Source organism: Lepisma saccharinum, chromosome 21 (assembly GCF_977018435.1).
Source record: "Lepisma saccharinum chromosome 21, izLepSacc3.1, whole genome shotgun sequence".
In the NCBI taxonomy this organism is placed as follows: domain Eukaryota; kingdom Metazoa; phylum Arthropoda; class Insecta; order Zygentoma; family Lepismatidae; genus Lepisma; species Lepisma saccharinum.
In genome coordinates, this window is record NC_139249.1 from 30,400,459 (window position 1) to 30,423,863 (window position 23,405).

The 23,405-nt window shown below is 35.8% G+C and overlaps 1 protein-coding gene across 2 annotated transcripts; it reads left to right on the plus strand.

Moving 5' to 3' along the window:
- The first annotated feature begins 9 nt into the window (after positions 1 to 9).
- Positions 10 to 23,405, plus strand: LOC146004315 (DAZ-associated protein 2). Of its 2 annotated transcripts, none has more exons than XM_083143068.1 (5): positions 10 to 162; positions 12,767 to 12,832; positions 17,441 to 17,571; positions 18,680 to 18,850; positions 20,641 to 23,405. In XM_083143068.1, exons 1-5 carry the CDS (start codon positions 147 to 149, stop codon positions 20,821 to 20,823), a joined length of 567 nt encoding a protein of 188 aa, XP_082999194.1. In that variant the 5' UTR covers positions 10 to 146; the 3' UTR covers positions 20,824 to 23,405. The 2 variants fall into 2 exon arrangements, with proteins under 2 accessions (XP_082999194.1, XP_082999195.1); XM_083143069.1 differs by having other exon boundaries at positions 17,450 to 17,571.

Sequence of the window (23,405 nt, forward strand, 5' to 3'; positions counted from 1 at the left end):
CGCAGAATACGAGCGAATACGAGATTCGAATACTTCCGTTTCAGAAACGGGAGAGGAGAAGAGAATTTCTCAGCAGCCATTAAGTGTTGGATGCTATTTGACATTGCGCTCAAGTTTTAGTATAAAATATACGACATATACTTGTGATGACTGACAAGAAAGGTAATGTATATTTTGAGGAACATTTTCGGTAGAATAACCCACTATCTATAATGCGTATATTTTGTAGTGAGACCCGTCCTCTGTATGTTAACTAATGTGGATTTATGCATAAGTTAGCTCGCCCTCCATTTTAGTTTTACGAAACTGCGGATAAAAGAATACTTATGATATATTTCTTTGCGCTGCAAATTTCCAGTAACTTGGAATGAAAATGAGTTGTATTCTTTGTTAAAGAAGACGATAAGCTGAGTTATTGCAGATTTTTTGCAGTTCTGGTGTCCGCCATGTTTGCTGCAATATAGGTGGTGTACTCGTATCTATCAAAAATGCGATGTAGAGTAAATTGCATTGTTTTTAAAACTATTATAGAAAGGCAATACTAATATGTTTATCATCCATAACAGATCTCTCTCGTTAGTCCTCGGTTTGTAATTTACTAAATGTCATTTAACAATAAACGAAAGAGCTTGTAGTATTGTGTAATTAAAATTTCATGCTGCACCTATATATATATATATTTTCGTGAGTGGCTCCATTTACAGTGATTGTGACATGTTGCGAAGCATTTCGAATTATGACATTTATAGAAGCTGGAATCTAAATTAGTTTCATGGACAAGATTCAACATGATTACATTATTGGCACTGCAGCATAATGAGATTACGATCAAATGAGTAGGGTGTCCCCCTTATCGATAATGGACTTACTTTAGATAAAAAGACAAAGGGATTGCGCTTATACTCTTAGGTTCGAATTCTGATAAAGAAATTACACTTTTGAGATTTTCTATGCGCCAGCTTCGACAGAAATGTGTTTCAAATGCACAAATGAATATCTAATGTTTTAAGATTATTGGTAAATTGTATTGATGCATAGAAATAGTCAATGCTAATAGTTAACTTGTGCAAAATATTTACAAAGGAATGTAAGCATAATCTATTATAGTCAATCTCCCCCTCCCAAGTAATTCAATTTTTGTACAGTATTGTGTTATGCTATTCATAGAGAAATATTAACAAATTCACTCAATTTTTTTTCTTTTCAATTCATCGTCTTTGTTAATGATTTTAAAATATATCAAACTTCTGCAACCTTAGTGCTTAGATCATTGATTGCTAAAGTGTCATTTGCAATGCTAAAGTGTCGTGTGCAAGCTACCAGTAGCATGGTAGGGCCAAGGGAGAAATTTTCAGGTTGGTTACATACTGTAGACTGGCAGTGATCTTGAAAAGACACTTGACAGTTTTCTTGTGAAAACATGATTTATTGTATGTAAATCCACCCTTAACCTTTTGGAGCCCAAGGCAATTTTCAAATGTAACCCGAGTCGTTCCATGTCAAATCACCCAGAGGTGGTTGCTTGACCATTTTGTTAATTTTTTATATTTTCACCATAGGTGGTCTTGCTAGTGACCCGCTCAAAAATATTTTTTTTTTTCAAAAATCTTCCGCCATCTTGGATTTCTGCTCATTTTTCATCACTGCGGGAAGCAAAAATGAGTGTTTACAAGGGTTTTGAAAAAAGGTTGCTGTGTGATTTCTATTACAGATGGAATGTTCTAGTTTTCACTGCCTGAAAGTAGAGATTCTGGCCTTTCAGAAAATGTATATATATGTAAGGTAAAAATTAAGTAACTGGGACTTTAATGGGTTTCAATATAGCCATCGTAACGGGAAATTTTGCCAATTTTAAAGGTCTGTAAAATCAAAAGGGCTTGAAACCACAGGATGGAATTATTTTTGCAAGAACTATGAGTGGAAGGCTTTTCAGCCATGGTGAAACAAATCCGGGGTTGTAAGCCCTTCTGTCCGATTTTTAGTTCTGAAATCCGAAAATTTCCAAAATTTGTGAATTTCAAGGTCAAATATCTCTAAAGGGGGACCTGCCAAAAATTAGAAATTTTGGCCATGGATACTCCTACTAGTACTTAGTAAAACCTGTCAATTTCATTTTGGGGTTCACACCGATGTTCATGTTACAGGCTGTCAAATATCTCTAAAAATGACATCGTGAAAACATAATAATAAATAGGCTTAAAGTGACCTGATTTCCATTATTTTATAATCTAGTTATTTTATAAGGGTAAACAGAAATTAAAATAGATAAACTAGTTAGTTACTAGTTGATATATTTCAATATATACTTAGTGTGCTTTTGTTAATAAAAATCAAATCAAATCAAAATCACTTTTTGGATTGAGAAGACAAATGTTAGTAAACAAACAAGAGTACTATTATGTCAGTAAGTATATACAAGTTGCATGCACATGTTTCTTAAAGGTTTATAAATATCCAATACTATCAAACCTTACTTAATACATCCACTCTGATACATAACAAGTGTATGCGAAATATAACATAATATATACAACAAATTTTGGAAATTTTCGGATTTCGGAACTAAAAATCGGACAGAAGGGCTTACAACCCCGGATTTGTTTCACCATGGCTGAAAAGCCTTCCACTCATAGTTCTTGCAAAAATAATTCCATCCTGTGGTTTCAAGCCCTTTTGATTTTACAGACCTTTAAAATTGGCAAAATTTCCCGTTACGATGGCTATATTGAAACCCATTAAAGTCCCAGTTACTTAATTCTTACCTTACATATATATACATTTTCTGAAAGGCCAGAATCTCTACTTTCAGGCAGTGAAAACTAGAACATTCCATCTGTAATAGAAATCACACAGCAACCTTTTTTCAAAACCCTTGTAAACACTCATTTTTGCTTCCCGCAGTGATGAAAAATGAGGAGAAATCCAAGATGGCGGAAGATTTTTGAAAAAACAAATTCTTTTTGAGCAGGTCACTAGCAAGACCACCTATGGTGAAAATATAAAAAAATTAACAAAATGGTCAAGCAACCAATTGATTTAAAATTGGGTGATTTCACATGGAATGACATCCCCTTGATGCCCAAGCCGATTTTGAGCAAAAAGTGTAGTGTAGATTGGAGGCTAATTGCCCTAGAGAGATGTCTGATATACCATTGTACGAGGAATGAACCAGAGATTCAGACTATAAAATTTATGCAAATTCGGCATATATGTGTCAGTTGAGGGGAGAACACTCAAAATTCCAAAATTTCGGAAAAATGGGGATTTCCTCCCTCCCCAAGGAAAAAAGTACATGACAGTGTCTACATGCACATGGAAATTATCGCTGACATGTGAGGAACACAAAAATATTTGCATTATTATCCTGTGACCAATGTAACGCGAGTTGTACCACCAAAAGGAATGGTCAGCATGCCATTTATGCAAGCAAAATGCAGCGGTACCTTGAAATGACTGTAGCTCAGAGGGTAATCGCCCTAGAGAGATGAATGATATACCGTTATATGCGGAATGAATCACAGATTCAGACGATATAAAATTTATGTACATCTGGCGTATATATGGAGGAGGGAAGGGGGAATCCCCCAAAAAATAATTATTTTTCTAAAAAAAATGCCTCCCGAAAAAAGGCCCTGAAAAGGTCAACATGCAGATAGAAATTATCGCTGACATGTAAGAAACACAAAAATATGTGCATTAGTATCGTATGACCAATATAACATGAGTTGAACCACCAAAAGGAATGGTCAGGACCACTGATTCAAGTTTCAAAATGTGGCGGTACCTTGAAATGACTGTAGCTCATAGGCTAATTGCCCTAGAGAGGGCCTCCTCGTTAGTGTAGTGATAGCGTAGTCTCCTTGTGATCAAGGGGTCCCGGGTTCGAGACCCGGTGGAGGCGCGTAGTGGTTCGGATCTCACTTGAAAAACTGTAGGTCCAGTCCCAATTAGCCTTACTCTGCATAAAGTGGACTTAAACACTAGCTCAATCAATCAATAATTGCCCTAGAGAGATGAATGATATACCGTTGTACGCGGAATGAATCACAGATTGACTATATAAAATTGATGCACATTTGGCGTATATATGGAGGGGAAAGGGGAATCCCCCCAAAATCATTTTTTTAAAAAAACATTGGGTTCCCTCGCCCCCTCGAAAAAAGGAAATGAAAAGGTCAACATGCACATGGAAATTACCTTGGGTACCGATATAAAAAAGGCTCAAGAAAGAAGTCTCCTTTTTCCAGCCTATTTCCCCGCCATTTTCATGAAAAGAAAAAACTTGGAACAATAATTTCTGTGAAATACATATGTTAACAACAATATGAAAAAAGAAAATCAAAATGCTAGCCAAAAATAGTTATATCGTAAAAAGTACGACCGTGACAGAGCATCTCGATCGAGACGATCGGGCTCCTAAAGGTTAATAGATAATTATGTATTTTCAAAGCTGGGCAGTAGGCTATCTCCAAGGAATGATGAGATGAGTTTTGCAATCTGGCTTGAAGATATATGGAAATGACAAATTCCGAACTTTTAATAACATTTACTCCCTGTTCTTGATTTACTTCAAATATGTTGAAGTTTTTACACATATTCCTTAGCAAGTAGCTCTATGGATTGTAAATTGTAGCAAGGAAATGTTGCAGTGTCCAAGACGTGTGATCTATGTAAGAAATTTTAACAGCTATATATATAGCTTAGCCTTCACTTGATAAGCCTTTTTTTTTTTTCTATTTTGCCACATCAAAATTTCCTACAAAGTCCATGATGCTACTGGATTGCTTACTTCTTACTGTCTACATCTCCATTAGGTGTCCATCTTAAATAAACACACCCCCATCCATTCTATATTTTTTGTTTATATATATATGTTGCAGTGAAAAGTATGTAAGTTTTGTTACCCATGTATTTGCAACTGTTTATATGGAATAGTAGAATGCTGGCCTCTTTCCTCCCTTCAGCTATTAGATTTATTTTATCCTATGTTCTTGTCAATGACAGTTACCCGTGGTTAATGTGTATACAATATTTTGTGGAAAATTGTGAACATGCTTCATGAATCTCAGCATCATATATGTTCTTTATTTGTAATTAATTATGTAGAAATCAACAAATAAAACTCAGAAGATTTTCACATTCAATAACCCTAATATACTTGCTAAAGCAGTTAAAATTTTAAGATCTGGTGAGGAATGTGAAAACAATACTAGATGAAGACTGAACTTGATTCTAACAGCTTCATGAAATTTGACAGAATTGACTGCATGATGTTTTCATGAGAACATCATGCAGTTTTTTTTTAAGGCCAAGCTGGATATACCAAATATCTCCTAGAATGTGTAAAAACGTTTTTTGTTAATACAATTTGCAGTGGAAATTTAATTCAATAAAGACGGGGAGGTTTTTTTTTTCAACTCTAGAGAGGTGTATGTAACATTTAATCTCGAGGTAGCTTCATTAGTATTGTTCTGACCTGTGGTGCAAGATATACAAGCAGGAGAAAATTACCATTGCTAAGGGCTTATTGAAAAGCAATGAAATTCCTGCAATTACATAGTTTCCCGACAAAGAACCTTTCATTGTTTTTATTTTATTTTTATTTTTTTTTAGCCATTATCCGGGTTGTCTGCTGAAAGGGAATTTCAGTTATAGGAATTTTAGGATATTTTTTTTAATGATTTCATATCAAGTGACAATTTCAGCATGACTACCAGGTGCAATTCTCTAATGACTATTATTGGGGGGAGGGCGACTTACCAAGCTTTGACCAGGTGAAAGCCATATTCAGCCCAGATTAAAAATTTGTAAACTGAAACTAATAATAATTGTACATGGTGATTCAAAAGTCGCCACACACAACATACAAGGCAGTTTTGTGATTACACAATATGACCCCCATTGTTGTGAATGCACTAGTCAATGCAGTTGTCCTATTCAACTTGCAACGCGTGCAGTGTCTTGCCAGAGATATTTGAACATCCATGAAGAATATGGCTTCGAAAGTAGCCAACATCACTAATCTTATAATTCATGGTCGCCTTTAAGTGACCCCACCGATAAAATTCCAGCTGTGTCAAGTCCAGGAAGCGTGGCGGCCATTCCACGGCTTCGTGGTTGCCAATCTAGTGATTGTCAAACTCGACATCCATCCACTGCTGTATGCATGCACCATTTTGCGAGTAGGAGTGTCTTGTTGAAAGAAGAAGGGAAATGCACCATCTTCATTTAGAAGATCACTGTATCCTGGAGCATACCAAGGTATCTCTCTGTGTTTTTAAAGATGGGGCCAATAACTTGTCCCAAAGTTGCCTGAAATTATTACTGGCAGTCTGGAATGTTCACAATGTTGCTTTTTAAAAAAATATAATTTGCTAACTTACGCTGTACTGCAATTTGAACCTAGAATCATCAAATTTCGTACATATTACAGCATAAGAATTTACAGCTGAAATTTTTCGAGCCCTGCACTAGACCATCACTTTTTCACCACATTACATTTTGGAAGATCGATCCATTGGTTTTCATATCACTCCCATACCAGACATTTTGGTTATTGACTTCACCACTGGTGTAAAAGTTAGCCTCGTTGGCAAACAGGATGCACGAGTAAAGTTGGGATCATCGCGGAGCTGCCAGTGTACCCATTCACAAAATTCCAGACGTCTGTCTGGATCATCCTCACTGAGGTGATGCATGAGTTCCAACTTGTCGAATTTGGCTCATCTGTTGCCATACAGAGTCTGCCGCTGCTTGGCTCATCCACCACATTTCCTGTCATCTTGAATTTAGCGATAAGCTTAGTGTGCATTCGTCCTTCGTCAATGCCATTGTGTCACTAACTGAAAGAAAATAACAGTGTGCTATGTTTGTATGAGTACTTGTGAATCACCCTGTATTTCTATGCATTTTGGGATCATACAGGAATGGTGGATAATGTTAGTGAAGTCAAGTTTTTATTCACTACCTGTGTTTCAGATCTCTGGAAGAATGATCTTGGTAGTTAAGAGAGGTTTACAACAGACCTTACACTTCAGTGTTTGGCAGCACAATATTTACGTACAGATATTCTGCAATCAACTAAAATGTTTAACCCATTAATAATAGATCTTGTTCCTTGTGCAAGTATCTTAGAATAAGCAAGTATTAGGTTCCCAGGGCTTGCAGTAGGGTGCATTTGTGTGTAATTTATGATCAAATTTTGGACTATGATGCCCAAAAAGCACGTACAGTTTATGCAGAAAAGATTATCTGTGCATTGGTCAATTTAGCAGAGTTGCTTCTTTCTTTCAGTAGGCTTACTTCATGTTGGTTGCTTTGTCTAAGAGGAATGCAAATGAAGTGATCTAGCTTCAAATATTGCAATTTGTCATTTATCTTGTTTTGAAAATAGCCTTGTTGGTCTATTTGGTAGGCCATCTGACTGCCACCTGGGAAGCCTGGGTTCTATTACCAGTGTGGTTGATCTAAGGTGAGAATTTTTCAGCCTTGTCCCCACATAAAGCAGGTGGGGGGGGGGGGGAAAAGGCAATTGGCTACCTTGGTATCAAGAACAGTTACCTCTCTGGGTAGGCAAGATTTAGCATGAAGAGGCCATTGGGGGTAAAAAGGGCAAAACATGCCCACTGTTGGCAGCTAATGTTTAATACCGTGGGAGAAGTTCTGTCTCGCAAGAAGCCTTTCAAAATTACCTGTAATTTTTTAAGGCCGTCACTGAATTTGATGAAGGTGTTAAATTACCTCAGTCTACATGTATTGTTGGCTTACCCCTTCAGGTTCTTAATCGTATATATGTTTGTGTTTTACTTTTGTGAATTATTAAATGTATTACTCTACTATGTTAAAGCTTGTGTTGCGTGTCACAGAATTACCGATAAACTCGGAGCACGTTATTAATAATCAGTATTGAAGGATACTGAAGGTGGTACATTTACGATAAGTTAGGGCACAGCAACATCAGCATCTTTTAGTTGCGCTGTTATCTTTTATTTCAGAGACAGCCTCTCATGTGCATCATAATAGGCAAAGACCACATCAAATAAGGCTTTTTGACACCAGGCTGAACTAGAGAGAAAGTTAAACATTAAATATCTTTGTCCAGGGTAAACATGCTAATTATTCCTTTCAGCTTTCCTGTTGTGGATCTTTCTTGGAAGGATATCGTTGGCTGTTCTAGAAAGTGACATCATATTAAACGTACTCTTCCTCTACGTGTACCAGCTGCCTGCCTAATCTCCTTCACTAGAAATAGTGTAGTAATTGAGTGCGAAATCTGTTACTTTCTTGTCATAAGATGTGAGAGATATGCATGACTGGAGTGCAAGAATGGAATTTTTCACAGCTTCGATGGTGTTAACTAAAATATGGTCCGGACCTGATTTGGGCATTGATGTCCTGGGGATGAAATATAGGGTGTAATTTTATTTACGAAAAAGCACAAAGAATAAGGTTCATAATGCACCTCATTTGGTTGTACGGCCACAAAAACAGTGGTAAGACTGCTGTGCAGTATACACATAATGGTTGTTGACTTAGTGTGATTACATAAAATTACCCACAACTATAAGAAAGAGGTGCAGTCAGCACCACAATCTAGTTCACTACCCCATTTAGATTGATCCTTTCTAGTTCCTAATATCTGTCTCCTCACACTTCATCGGTCTAACATGGTGAGTGATTTGACACTTATCTTGTGATTGAACCTTCAAGGTTCAAATCCTTTCAGGTATTCTTTTCATCAAATTTATAATCATCATTGCAAAATTTACCAAAATGGTGACAGAAATTTGATGCGGAAAAACACAAAAATTTCCTATAGGGGCTATCCACCGGAAGGAAGTGCCTTCGCGCGGACGCCATACTTGTAGCACAACAACTTCCGGTTCGTAGGCTCACAACATGCCGCTAAAGGGAGCTGAGATTGTGTCATGTATGAAAGGAACGAATGGGTGTGTACGAGGAGGATGTAAACTACGATCAGGGCTAAATAATCTTTCACGGATCTCTCTTCATCCATTTCCTAGAGATCTAGGTGCCAAATTATTGCATTCAAGCTGTCAGGCGTGAAAATTGGAAGACCATTAGCAGGAGTAGACTGCGCAGTAATGACAACGGAACGAGAAGAAGAAAAAAAAAAAAAAAAACACATTCCAATCCAGACTTCGGAAAAAATGATAGTTTAAAAGTAGTTATTCCCTGCAAATTTTTTGTACTAAATGTCCGAAATTTATTGAAATTAGCAGTTTTTATTCCAGAAATGCAAAATAAATCATCACCCGAGGGTGAAATTGTGTGTATAATTATTTATTTTTTTTAGTATCGGGTAATGTTGAATATTTTCTGCTCCTATAATGTCCCAATTTAGTCGGGAAATAACATTGTTTTTCCCGTTTTGAACGTCAGGACTTTAAAAATACCCCGTCCTGTTTCCTTCCGAACCAAAAATTTTGCGTCCCGCACCATTTGCACTTCATTAAAAGTAGAAGAGAAATCATTCAAATCTCGATTTTCTCTCTGTTTTAGTGATATGAGCAAAAATATTACTTTTCCTTTCAAAAGATGCTCGGTCATGGCCAGATAGGTTACACGTTAAGTTCTTGAAGTACACACGAACTGTATAAAATTTTTGTGTAACCAGATTTTCTTTTGTGTGTGTAACCAGAGGAAATTTTTTTGTGTAGCCAGAAAATTAAGTGCGGGTACTATTATTAATTTTCGTCTTTTGCAATGGAAATCTTTTCAACATTGATAGAGTGTCTCCCCGATGGCGCAGTGGTAGCCTCGTCACCTTGTAATCAAGGGGTTCCGGGTTCGATTCCCGGTGGAGGTATATTGTGGTTCGGATCCCAATTTAAACTGTAGGTCCAGTCCCGATTAGCCTTACTGTGCACAAAGTGGACTTAAAACACCAACTCAATCAATCAAATCAACATTGATGGAGAAGAGGTCCTAGGTTTGAACACCATGGTGAGGCAATGGTGTGTCATTGTGTTTGTCCCATCATTAATTTTTCCAGTTTATAATTCATCTTCATCGTCATGTTTAACACAAATAGCAGAAAATTGACTTAAAATAACAATGAGCGTTTTGTATTTCTGCGTTCAAACGAGAACGAAACCAGCAAGTGTGCATTATCGCATCCCTCTGACTCGTCCTGACTGAAGAAAGAACAAAAGAAGCTCCTTTTTCCGTTTTTTATATGTCCGTACATCTCACACTTTTTCACTTAAAACATAAATGTATGCATTTAAGCGCTCTCGCTCTGTAGGAAAAATTACTTTCTATTTAATATGTAGGCTACAAATATCGCCAATGAAACTACGATCAGCAAATGGATCTCATCCTGGAATAATGCCGTATTACTTCCTAGTTGCTCATCCAATTGATATGCAAAGGCCTCTACTTTGCCCTGTTATCTCTTATTCTCCTCGTCGTCAAGTGCTTTTATATGATCCATTTCATCCGGTATACAAAACGAGAAGAAATGCCACAAGTACGCGCTTGAATTACCCGGCCGCCGTGAACCGGAAGTAGTTGTGCTACAGTTCGACAATCGATTGTGCCGTTCGATATGTTTTTGTTTACTCGTGGATAGCCCCTATACCCAGATTCTTAATGATCAGAGAGTCACTATTCGTGTTCTCATTTTTAAAATACCTATAAAATTTGAGATTGCTTGAAAAGCCAAAATTAGATTCCCAACCAGGATAAGGTTATCTGTATTTCATTCTTACTGGAGGCACGTGCAGTAAGTTTTGTGTTGGAAATCCACCTCTTTTGTTCTTAACTTTAAGCACCATAAATGTGCAAAATACTTTTTTCTTGCTTTCGCACAGCCCTTGTTCTGTGAACACGAAGCTGTTGCCAATGGATTCTGACCTGAATTTGAATTCTGTAGCAGAAAAGTTCTGAAAGTAATTATTTATTTTTTCAGTTGTAGCTAATTTAATAATTTTTCCTGTCTGACACTTGCTCATTGTATATATACAGGCACTGGCTACAGCACATGATGTATGGTATAACATGCAAAAGATAAATTTTGGTTAGACGAATCTGTGAGACTTCCATTCTCGCACTCCTAATTGAAACTGCTGTAGTTTTGATGGGTTTTAATATGTCACAAGTGTTTTTTGGCACTGATCCTTGGCTCTGACCTTTGGCAGAAAAATCAGAATTCCATTTGATGTGAAGAACACATACTGATAGGCTTATGTAAGTTAACATTCAAAGAATTAACTTCACTGTCTCGCTGATTGTGGAATTGTTGATAGGTCTTTTGATTTTTTTGGGTTATTTATTATATTCACTGTTAAAAAACTAAATCTCTTATTATTCTAGTGCAAAGTGATATAGTTATATACTGATGTTAGTGGTTGATTGAAAGATTGCATGCATTACATGTGACGTTACCTACATTTATCCTGCCCCATGTTTTAAGTATGTGACCAAAATAAGTTTGAATATCAAGGGTATGTTATCAATCAGAAGTGCAAGGCAGTTCTGGTTCTTCTGCCTGTTACAAAATTCATTGTTAGGCTCTGTAGTTTTTTTTAAACTAACTATTTTTTTTTTTTTGCACAATAGTATTTGAATTCCTACTCGTATAGATTTATTGTTATGAATTAATGTGTTCAGCCATATTTTTATTTCAATATTGCTTTCTTTGCATGTTGATATTTTTGTACTGTGATATAATTAGTGCATGCGTAGTATTTTGATGGTAGAGTAGAGCATGCATTTACTGTAGGAATGTTTAAAATTACCTTGTAGATTTTACATATGCATGAATTTTTAAATATTTATTTGTGTTACTAGGACACTAGTACTTAACCACAATGTATATAATGTGCATGGAATGGTGTTTGTGGTAGTACTAGTAAGTGTTATCAAGTTTCAGGTATTTAATTTTACAGTTTGTTTACGAAAAAAGTTGTAGTTAGTTTTTTTTTTTTTTTTTTGCTTTGGCTGTTGGTGTTTCTCTCCATTATTTTATAGTGCATTGCATCTTTATAGTTATAACATTAGTGCACACCTCCTGTAGTAATGGACATTTTATAGTTTGATTGTGCTTGTTCAGTCTGGTGCATTGAGGATTTTGGATTATTATTTCTTTCAGTTCTTTTCCTGTCTTGTGGCTTGGTTGTAAATGCACTCGCGCTTAATGCAAAGCCAGATTTCTAGAGTAGATGAATGGAAGGGATACTTATACAATAACATGTTGATTTGTTGAGGGGTAAGGCTGTGGGGAACTTGTTTTATTTCAAGTTCTGTTCTTTTTTTTTTAAAATGAAAATGTGTTTACTCACCCAGAAAAACTAGAAAAATATACAATCCGGATATTTGAATTCATTCTGCCAAATAAAAAGAAGAGAAATCAGTAAAGTTTCAGTTTTTATTATCCATTTTTTTAATTAATTATTTCTTTGAATTATATATTATGTGCGGATTTTCAGAAAAATCCCACAAGTTCCAACTGTTTTTTAAAGTTGAAACATTTTTAATTCTTTGGTTTCATTTCTGAAGTTATTTCAGTAGTAGCTGATTTCAAAACATTTACGACAAAGATGGCCTGCTTGGCTCATTTATACCAACAGGCATGTGCCTGCTTGCTTTGCCTTTGTTAGACTTCTTGTTTATAACCCCCGAGCTTTTCTGCTTGAGAGAATATATCATTATGCAAAAAATATGGAAAAAAAAGAGAGCGCTGTGGTGTGTTGTAAATTTATTTTTTCGTTTGCTTGTTGTGAGGGATGATTTTGTTTTGCAGCATATCCAGGTGCAGCCCAACCACCAACAGGTTTCGTACCTACAGCTCCACCCACAGCTTATGGAGGTAAGTATTTATATCACTTCATCTCTTTTGGTCTTGTGTTGTTCAATTCAATTTTGGATGGTGGTAGCTTTTTGGTGTATCTCGAAGAGATTTCATTCAAAGGGTGAGAAACAGTTTTCTTCAGGTGCAAAACTAGTTTTAGGGTGTGATTTCCCTTTAAGTTATAAGCATATCTTAAAGATGCTAATATCACTGATGAATGTGTTTCAACTCTTATTTTTCTTATGGAGAGTGAAAATGCTCTCTCTCTAACTTAGTTTTCACCAATTGGAACAACATTTTGTAATTTTTTAACGTCCAGTTCTTCAGTGTTTCCTCCTTCTGTTCATGGGCTTTGTGAAGTTGGATAAGCAGGTAGTCTGTGGATGAGAAATTCCTTAATTTCTGGAGATTATGCATGAAATATTGACACCTGGTAAATTAATTCTATGAAATCTTAACTTTCATACAGATTCTAAGATTTTTCTGTTACTGTCTTTTTTTAACACGTCCATTAGCTTTTTTTTTCTTCTGGTGGAAAAACAAAACCGAAGACAAACAAATCCTAATTTTGCTAAGGTCACTTCAATAACACTGGCTAGAAAGAATTGGGTAGGCATTAATTGCATTTTAAAACTTCGTATGGTAGAAATGCACTTTGGCACTTATAATGAAGAAATCAATACAAATAATGTTTTCTTGAACATCGTCGCACAGTCATTTGTACAAATTTTATGTATTTAAGATATTTACATAGTTTGTAAGATGTATGGTCATGGACTCGTCTAGCCTCCCCGATGGCAAAGTGGTAGCATTGTTGCCTTGTATTCAAGGGGTCCTGGTTCGATACCCAGTGAAGACATAGTGGTTCGGATCCCACTTTAAACTGTAGGTCCAGTCCCGATTAGCCATTCTGTGCATAAAGTAGACTTACAACACCAAATCAAATCAACACACACTTCTGGATTGTAACGATTCCATTGAAAGTAAATGGGATCATTACACTTCATAAGTGTCTGTGACTATAAGGAACTATTCATAAATATGTAGCATGCAATTTTAGTACCAATTAATTTATGGAAAATTTGCTTGAAAACCTGAATTATTTTATCTGGATCTTAAAGTAGCTACCCTTATTATGTATAGTGTGCCTATAAAGGTAATATTTTCTAAAGTGCCATGTAAATTTCCGGAATACCTACCTGGCTCTCTCTCGACTCCTTACGCAATGAAGGAAACTACCTCTCATCCTGACCCAATAAGAGTTTCCCTAATAGCATGTTAGTCAACAATGTAATCTTGTAATCACTGGCTTCAAGTCAGATTTCCATTGATTACATGTTTCATTTGCACCTTACCCTTCAAGTCTGTTTCTGATTCTATGGGTTTATGAGATACAACCTTATGCACCAGAAGCAGACTAATTATATCAAGTCTCACAGAGTGAATTTCTTCAGCAAAAAAATAAGGTGATTTCTATGTTAAGTGTACTTTGAAAGGGATATATGTACAAGGGTGGGCTGAAAAGTTTTGCCTGTTGATTAATATATCTGGTTATAGTGAAGAGAATTTAATCAAATAAAAAGCAATGTGTACATTGACATCTTGGCTTCAGTTCTGGAACATCACTTCTCCACATAGTCACCATCCACTTCCACGCACTTCCTCCAACGGCGCACCAGTCCTTCCATGGCATCACAGTAGAAATCCTTGCCTTTGGAGGCCCACCTCGATCGCACAGCACACTGGACGTCCTCATCTGATGAGTAGTGGTTTCCTTTAAGGTGTTCCTTCAGTTTAGGAAAGATGTAGAAGTCACAGGGTGCAAGATCAGAGCTGTATGGGGTGTGTGGGAGGACAGTGTATCCAAGCTTCAATATTGCATCGGTCAACTTGCTGGTGTGGGGTCTAGTGTTGTCATGGAGAAGAAGAGAGGTTCCATTGTCAGGCCTGACGCATCTCAGTCGAGCCTTTAGCTTCTCTTAGGGTTTCGATGTACCGCTCTAAGTTCACGGTGGTACCCTTGGAAAGAAACTCTGTGTGGACAACACCATTCACATTGAAAAATGGTCAGCATGAATTTTCCCGCAGATGCACAGACCTTGAATTTTTTTGGAGTGGGAGAACTTTGGAGACTACTCCATGGACTGCCTCTTCATCATTTGGTCATAGTGGTGTACCCACGATTCATCCCCTGTGACAATTTTGCCAAGGGAAGCATTGCCCTCAGCCTTGTATCATCTAGATTTTCCTCGTGACCATCTCATCTGACAGCATCCTTGAAACCCTTCTTGCGCACACTTTGCGGTACTTCAAAAGTTCCCTGATTATGAACCCGACTTGTTCCTTAGATATATCGAGTTGGAGGGCAGTCTCCTTCTGCTTGATTCGTCGATTGTCGTGGATCAACTTGTCAACCACTTCTTGATGAGTCACGTCGGTGGCAGTTACTGGACTTCCAGAACGAGGCTTGTCAGTAAGCTTGGAATGGCTTTGTTCTGTTCCTTTGACAGCGTTGGCCCATCTTCGAACGGTACTCTCGTCCACACAGGCTTCACTGTACACAACTTGCATCCAGCGTCAAGAATTCGATTACGGCTCTCTGCTTTAACCGTACGTCCATACCAGTTGCCATCTTGGTCACAACTGCTGATCACGTGGGCAGATGACAACAACTCAAGCTACGTGGCATTGTAGGTAAGGAATGGAGGAACGCTCATCAAAGTTCTGAAATCTCTGCAAATAAAATAAGAGGGATGTTAATCAACAGGCAAAACTTTTCAGCCACTCCCTCTCCCCTCGTATATTGGAAGAAGTATTCTAAAAGGCTGGAGAAGGAATTGTTTACATGCAATAACTTGATATTTGGATAACTTACAGAAATCCTGGGATTTACCTGACTTTCTGTTTTTGGTAAAGTACCCACTTACATACATTTTAATGTATATAAAAAGCTGCAGTTTATTTTCTTCTATCCAAGAAGATTGCTGTCACAGTCGATCAATTAGTGTATTACACATTAATGATTGAATGTGGTAACAAGGATGTTATTGTGAATAACTTCGATAAATGCATTTTTTTTGTCTGTTTCTTGATCTGTTTCAATAAAACTTTTCACTTATCTTGAGCATCATGATCAAAGTAATGTTCATATACTTATTGCATGGCATATTTGATAAATATAAACTGCATTTTCCATTTCAATTGTGCACTTCAGTAGGGGTGATTGCATTGTTTATACATATTGTGTGTGTCCATATAAGCTTTGACATATGTTGAAGCCATGTGTGCTTAATGCATTGAGAATTCATTCCTATGCTAGTGGTGGTGATAGCATAGAACTAAATGTTTCTTATTCTTTTGTTTAGCAGGAGTTAGTTAATATTTCATTTCATTATTTAAAGTGAGTTCTGTAATTATGTGGTAACAAGATTTGTTTTAATACATTGCGAGCGTGATTGTCATATGTCTTAAAATAGTTATGCATAAAAAAGATAAATATAAGTAGTTTTTTGTTTTAGTTTCTCTTCTTTTGAGATTTTGTTTTTAAGTCCACCTTATGCACAGATAGGCTAATCAGAACTGGGTCGAAAGTGGGATTTATACCACTTTGTGCTTCCACCAGGTACAAGGTGATGACATTACCACTATACCTTTCTGGAGCCTGATTTATTTTCTTACTTGTGTAAAAAAATGTATAAAGATTTTAATTTATGACAATTTTGGAAATGGCATGCATTAGGTGTTTCATTTTCACTGTCAATTTTTTTTGGTCACTTTAACTGTGTAATAGAGTACTGCATGAGACCACTTTCGCTCGTAATCGTTTTAGTCTCCCACCCTCTAGCGTATACAATTGGATATTTCAATCTGACAATCATATATGTAAAATATCCACCCTGATAGTTTCAGTTCACAATCATCTACTCCCTCTGTCCCATAATTATTGTCCGGTACACTTTTGTTTGTTGTCCCAAAATACTTGTCCGATATTCAAACTGTGACATTTGTGTATACAGAAGAAGAAATTGAGTCATACAACGTTATTACTCAAGGATCAGTACAAATTGGCCGATCAAGTATCCAAAATAACATAAATAAAAGTTATCATTTTGGCATACCGGACTATAATTATGGGACAGAGGGAGTATTTCATTTTCATATATCACTGTATTGACTTCACGATAGATTAATTTAGGGCTTACTACCATGGACAAATGACGGTTATACATGTACTACTGGGCTTCGAGTGTATGCTGCTAGTTTTGCCAGGTCGAGTGTTATTCAGTCATGATGTCATGGTGAGCGAAGAGGTCTCATTGCAATACTCTAGTGTGGAACCCTACTTCAATATCCCCTATGTGTTCAGTGCAGTGAACAGAGGGATGGCTTTACCTCATTTTGTAAACTATTAAGTGTTTTGTCACTATTCATGAAATAGTTGCAAGTATATTATACTTTTATTCCAAAGCATGTGACAGCTTTGAAAATAATTTATACGTATGCTATGAGTTATCTAACATTTTGAGGTGTTTTGATGTTCTGGAAGCATGCTAGCTGTCTTGTATTGTGTGCATGGGAATCTTTACTGTGAAAGTTTTTCAAAATTGAGATTTAACGTAACAAAAGTGTTTGCAGTTCCAGGAGCGAGTCCATATGGAGTGTTCCCAGGACAGGCCCAGTTGTATGCTGCTGCTGCCGCTCAGGGGCCTCCTCCAACATACGATCAATCCCTCACGCATCCAGTTGTTGGCCAGCAGGTAAGAAGTTGCTTTCATGTACCTTCCTTCTCCTAAGCTGCTGCTCTTCATGTTGTAAATTGCTTTGTGTAGGCATTGTTTGCATGCATGGCTTCCTTAAAACGGTTTGTTCCCCAATACAGAGTGATTAAAGTCTCTCCATACATAGGAAAATTACAAACTATCTCAATCAGGTAGATTTTTCAAAATAGCTACAAAGTCTCGAACAAGATAGAGAATCTCGGACACTTGTCTTTTAGTCCGTTTCTTTCTCGGACTAGTCTCACTTCTTTGAGAGCGCATTAACTAGGCATATTGTAAAAAGAACCAAGAAGTCTGAATTGACATTTCTCGGGTTGGTGGACACGTTGAGCACATTTTGTAAAACTGATCAGTAAGATCAATTTTCCTATATATGGAGACTTTTGAATCACCGTGTAGATTGCTTGTTAACCACTGACAGATTTGTATGGTGAATGATTTGTTTGTATATTACATGGTCTTTATTATTGAGGTGACACCATGCATGTTTTTTTGAGTAGGTGCATGGTGGGTATGGTATCTTGAATATTAAATGTTTCATGTTTTTGTTATTTTAAATCACTTCTCAACCTCTTTTGACTAATTCTGACAATGAAGATCAGTGGGAATTGATGAACGAACACTCACAAATAACACCCAAATGCAGGCGAGATTAAGTGTCTGTGACTGGATGAAGGCATACAGAAGCAGTTTTTGTACTTTATGAAGTAGTGTCTGGTGTGGAGTTGTATTTATTTTGGGGGAAGCAAGAAGCTGGATTGGTAACTCATTGGTAGAACATAGGCACAGATGTAAAAGGCTTAGGCTTTTTGTCTTGTTGAGTCAGTTTCCACAAAACTTTTCAGTATGTTATAATTTCAAGTATTTCTTTAAGGTGCTGAAAATTGCAACACTGCAAGATTTACCTTTTCATTTTACATTTTCAAATTTGAGAGTTGTACTTTATGTTTGTCTTTTGAGATAATGGTAATGTACCTAATGTAAGATTTTTTTTTTTTTTTGTGCGTGAAATTTCATGTGCTTGAATTTTATCTACGTAATCAATACTCTGTTGCTAATGATTTCCTTGCTTTATTGTATATTCTAGGTTTATCCTCCAACAACAGCTACTTCAGTATATGCTCAAGGTTACCCTACAGCTGCTGGTTATCCTTTGGGTTATCCTGCATATAGTCCCATGCAAGCGTACTATCCCTCGTTGAGCTATACATATCCCGGTGTACAACCAGCTCCACTTAGATCAACAGTAATGATACCAGTGAGTATAATTTATTTTGCTTGGATATGTTTTTTGTTTGTTTTTAACCAGGGTGGCTACTCACTGGGAATTATGCATGAATTATTGCCCCAAGGCAAGTTTTTCACAGTGTAGCTTTCATTTTTACAGAGGAAGCTGTGGAAAATATAAGGGAAATCTGTCTTTTTTACTTTGTTAGTGTCTTTTGCAGAACAATCTATCTGAAAGGGAAAAGATTATTGCAAGATAATATATCTTGAAGTTGATTAGGTAAATTTGAGTTTGAAATTCTTTCACAATTTATAATTTTTCATAGATTTGTAGACTATATCCCACAATGTTTGTAAATATATGTATTTCGAATCTGAGTATATGAAGTGGCAAATGTAAACTCCGCACCTTAAATTAAATATTTTAAATAGTATATATGCCATTTAATTGAATTAGAAGTTTTGGATACACTGGAATCTCACAGACCCTTTATATTGTTAATATAGACCTATTTGTGTGTGTGTTGGGGGGGAGGGGTGAGAGGCGGTAACATGTAAGGTTGAAATAGAGTAAAAAGGCTTGAAAACCGGGAATTATACTTGAATTTTATCATGGTCCTACAGTGGCCACCCTGTTAACACATTAACTGGCATGCGAGTTGTATTTAACTCACACTAGTTTTGAGCCTGGGGCATCGTGAAGCATATATAGCTCACACTTTTATGCTGTTGGTTTGTGGAAATCTTACTACAGAGCATTCCCTGACATTCGCTACGAGACTCAGCAGCAAGCGGCCCGGCATCAGCGCTTGTCTTTCCCGGTGAACGGAGTTTTTTAAGTGTTTATTACATTTTTGTAATGAAACAATGTGGCCCCATGGAAAGTTTTTTTTCCAGTATGACAATCATTGTGTTAAGAATCAGCATACTTATTGGTACAATAGGCAACATGTAATTCACATACTAAATATAGAGAAAACACAGTTCAATATTTTAAATGTGGGTGTAGCATCTATGTTTTCACCTCGTTTGCTTTCTATACTTTACAGTCGTTAATGAAAGTGCATTGCATCAGATTTTTTTAAAATTTACAATTTAATAACCATGCTTTTGGTACATTAATCTATAAAAGAAGCTCAGTGATGATACTTTTGGAAAGATTTTTTTTTTTTTCATTTCATATTTGCAGCATCCTTTTGTTTCCAATTGCACATTAATTATAATAATAGCTCATGATCTTAGTCTTGCAAGATTTTGACTTAATTGGTTTTTTGAATACCGTTTGTTCTTAACAATTTATATTGTTTTCAACATGATTAGGTGTAGAGTTGAATGATGATTACCAGAAATTGATGAAGAAAAGAAATGTTTGGGAGTAAAAATCAAGAATCAAGCCCTCATCCACTGAGGTGGCAATACTATGCTTACGTCTCCACAACATTTCTAACTGATCTATCATTGGACGAGTATCCAGACCAATGCAAAACTTAAAACTGTGGAGAACGTGAATAACGTGGCATGGAATTTATTTGCTTGGGCTAATCTGATATAAAATTCCAATTTTTGAACATAAGTGGCTTATTATCCCCCAAAAATATTTTACATATGAATTACATGTTAATATTCATAAAATCAAAAACAAATTGGTGGAATTTTGCACTAAATTAAAGGGTATGTATCAGATAAGTAAAAATAATTATTATACCTATGTTGACCATTACTGATGGATTTCCAATCAATCTGTCTCGTTTCCGTACTGCAATAGAGGTAATGTAGTTTCTTGTGGCATGGTACATAACATTCACATTCTTCTTATTACAGAATGGTTTTGATGCTGGAGCACGTTTTGACGGTATTGGTCAGCCCGTTATGCCACCACCACCACCAGGTGTTGCTGCAAACGCAGCTCAGTTGGCAGCCATGGCCGGCCACAATGTAGCTCTCAGCCAGAAGAAAGGATCTTTTCTTGCAGGAGGATCCGATGGAGGTTACACCTTCTGGTAGAGTCTGAATATTTTTGAAAGGAAGAGGTTTGAAAGAAGAAAAAAAAATAGCCATGTACCCTGTTCACTAGAAACAAAGACATGTAGCCATCTTGACGAGAAAAAAAAATCCTCGTGTTTTTTTTTCATTCTTTTCACTAATGTTCGATCTTTTTTTTATTATTAAAAAAAAGCAAGGAGATTACTTTAGCCAATAATAGTCTCTTGATTAGAAACCCATTTTGTATCGTGGAATTTGCACTTGCTGAAGTAAGTTGTATGAGCAGTTGCTCTTGGAATTATTAATCATTTGTTGAAGCAAAAAAGAAAATCTCCTTTCAGTTTATCTTCATACGTCAGAGCAGTCCCTGTGCATATGTAAATAAAATTAGTACTTGTTGAGTACATATTGATGTAGACTGTCTTGGCATTCTCGAGAAAAAAAAAAGTTAGCAAAATCTTAGTTATGTTCAAAGAGGGAAAAAATAATTAAAGCACAGAAGTATAAAACTGAAATGACTCATTCAGTTATAATTGAATATTTTAGTAGTTAAAAAAAATGCTCATGATGTTGAGCGTGTCATGTCTGTAACTTGCAATATTTTATCCAAAAAAAAAACTGTTGTTATATTTTGTTGAGTTAAAGAAAAAAATGCATGCTCTAAATAGTGTTTTGCCATTATATCTGGAGTTCAAAATAGAACTTAGGGCATACTGTTTTTTGTGATTATGGAAAGGGAGTTGATTTTTTATATTTTTTCCATCTTAAATATTTTAGTTGAATTATAAAAAAAATGTTGAAAATGGTTTTTATGTATTATGAAGCCAACCAGACAGCAAAGTTTCTTTTAAACAATGTTTTCATATAGAATATTCGTTATGTTAGTAGTGGTGTATTGAGGAAAAAAAGCATACATCACTTAATTTGTAGTACTAAAAGAAAAAGAGAAAAACGTGCCATTTTTGTATGTCAACATGTCCTTCAAATAAATTTTGTTAACACCTGTAAAGCTGAATTTTAACATAACAATGTTTTTTTTTTCTGACATGAGTAAATGAAAGTGAACGTTATTGTTATTCTGCTCAAGTTTATAGTTTCTTTACAGTAATTAAATTTAGGAGCATTTGAAATTCGTTTTTCCAGGAATATTTAATGTGAAACACTCCCTACCTTCCAGTTTTTACAGGTGAATTTATCACTTCTTTAAATACAGAATATTCATTTTGACTTTGTGTGGGGGGGGAGTTAATAGTAATAGAGAATTATAAGTGATATTAAGAAAAGTGTGATGAGTGATGTTAACTTCCAAACTTGTACGAGAAGAGTTTTTTTATGAACTGTTGTTACTTCAGCCATGTATCAACATGTTAAAAAGATGAATTTTTAGCTGTATAGCTTGTTGGTTAAGACCTCATCTAAAGTAAGTGGGTGACATTAAATGAACTGTGATGGCATTGTTCTTGCTGTATGAACCTGGGCAAAGTTTTTGCTGGAAAAAAATAGTTCTGGAGTGAGTTCATTTAATAATTATTTGCAATGCATAAGAAATGTTTTTTTTTCATCAGTTTTGTAGAATGTTGAATGGATGTGCTTTTTTTGGTATTATGTAAGCAGCTGACTGTTATTAAAAAAAGACTGTTTCATTTTTTTGGCAGGATGATGAATATGTGTGCTTTTTTTTACACTTGTGCAAAGATTTGTTTTATAGGGAAGATATTTTATGTTGCTGGACAACATTTTTTCTACCTTCGATTGTGTTTGCATAAAACCTGTTTGAAAGAAAACATATATATTCAGATATTTTATATGTTATTACGGCAGGGGAAACTGGGCTTGTATGCATGTGATAATTTCATATTTTTCATTGCATCTAATTGGCTATGCAAATAATTGACGAATCATTAAAATTTTGATTGAAACATATTTTTAGTCATTTTTGAGTTATACTCTGATGCACAAAAATTTATGAAGTAAATTTTGAATATTTTCCAACACTTCCTTTGTGAGCAATGTCTGAACATGTTAAATTACTACTCTTTCCCTCCATCACCATGTAATGTTTGTTAAATTTAAAATATTTATATTCACAAGACTTGCATGTGTTCAAGTCCTAAGCCCCTGTTATCAACAACCATTTCATGTTTGCAAAAAAAAACAAAAACAAGAGAGTTGGTCACATCTTAAAAATAAATTTTGATTGAATGAATGTTAAACGTAACAGAGATGGTATATGATTTGTTAGAATTGGTGGTTACACTCTCAGAGAAACATAGTTGTGGATTACTGAAGTCAATTCTTAGCAACTACTCTAGTCTTAACCATTTTCTTTTCTTCTACCCGTTCGTCATTTTTTTTTTTGTTTCGGAACATGTTTGTGTGCACGTTGTGAGCGGTGATAAATTGAGTGAATGCAAATATGTGTGTGTGTGTGTGTCAAGAGAATGTGTGTTTGAATGATTGCTCAGGGACCTCATCGGCAAGTAAAAAAAAAATAAATAAATAAAAAAAAACATGAAGAGTCTGCTTGTTTGAAACTCCAATTATCTTTCCTCTCGATCAGTTGTGTCTGTATTGTACTTAATAAAATTCAAATTATTCATTTA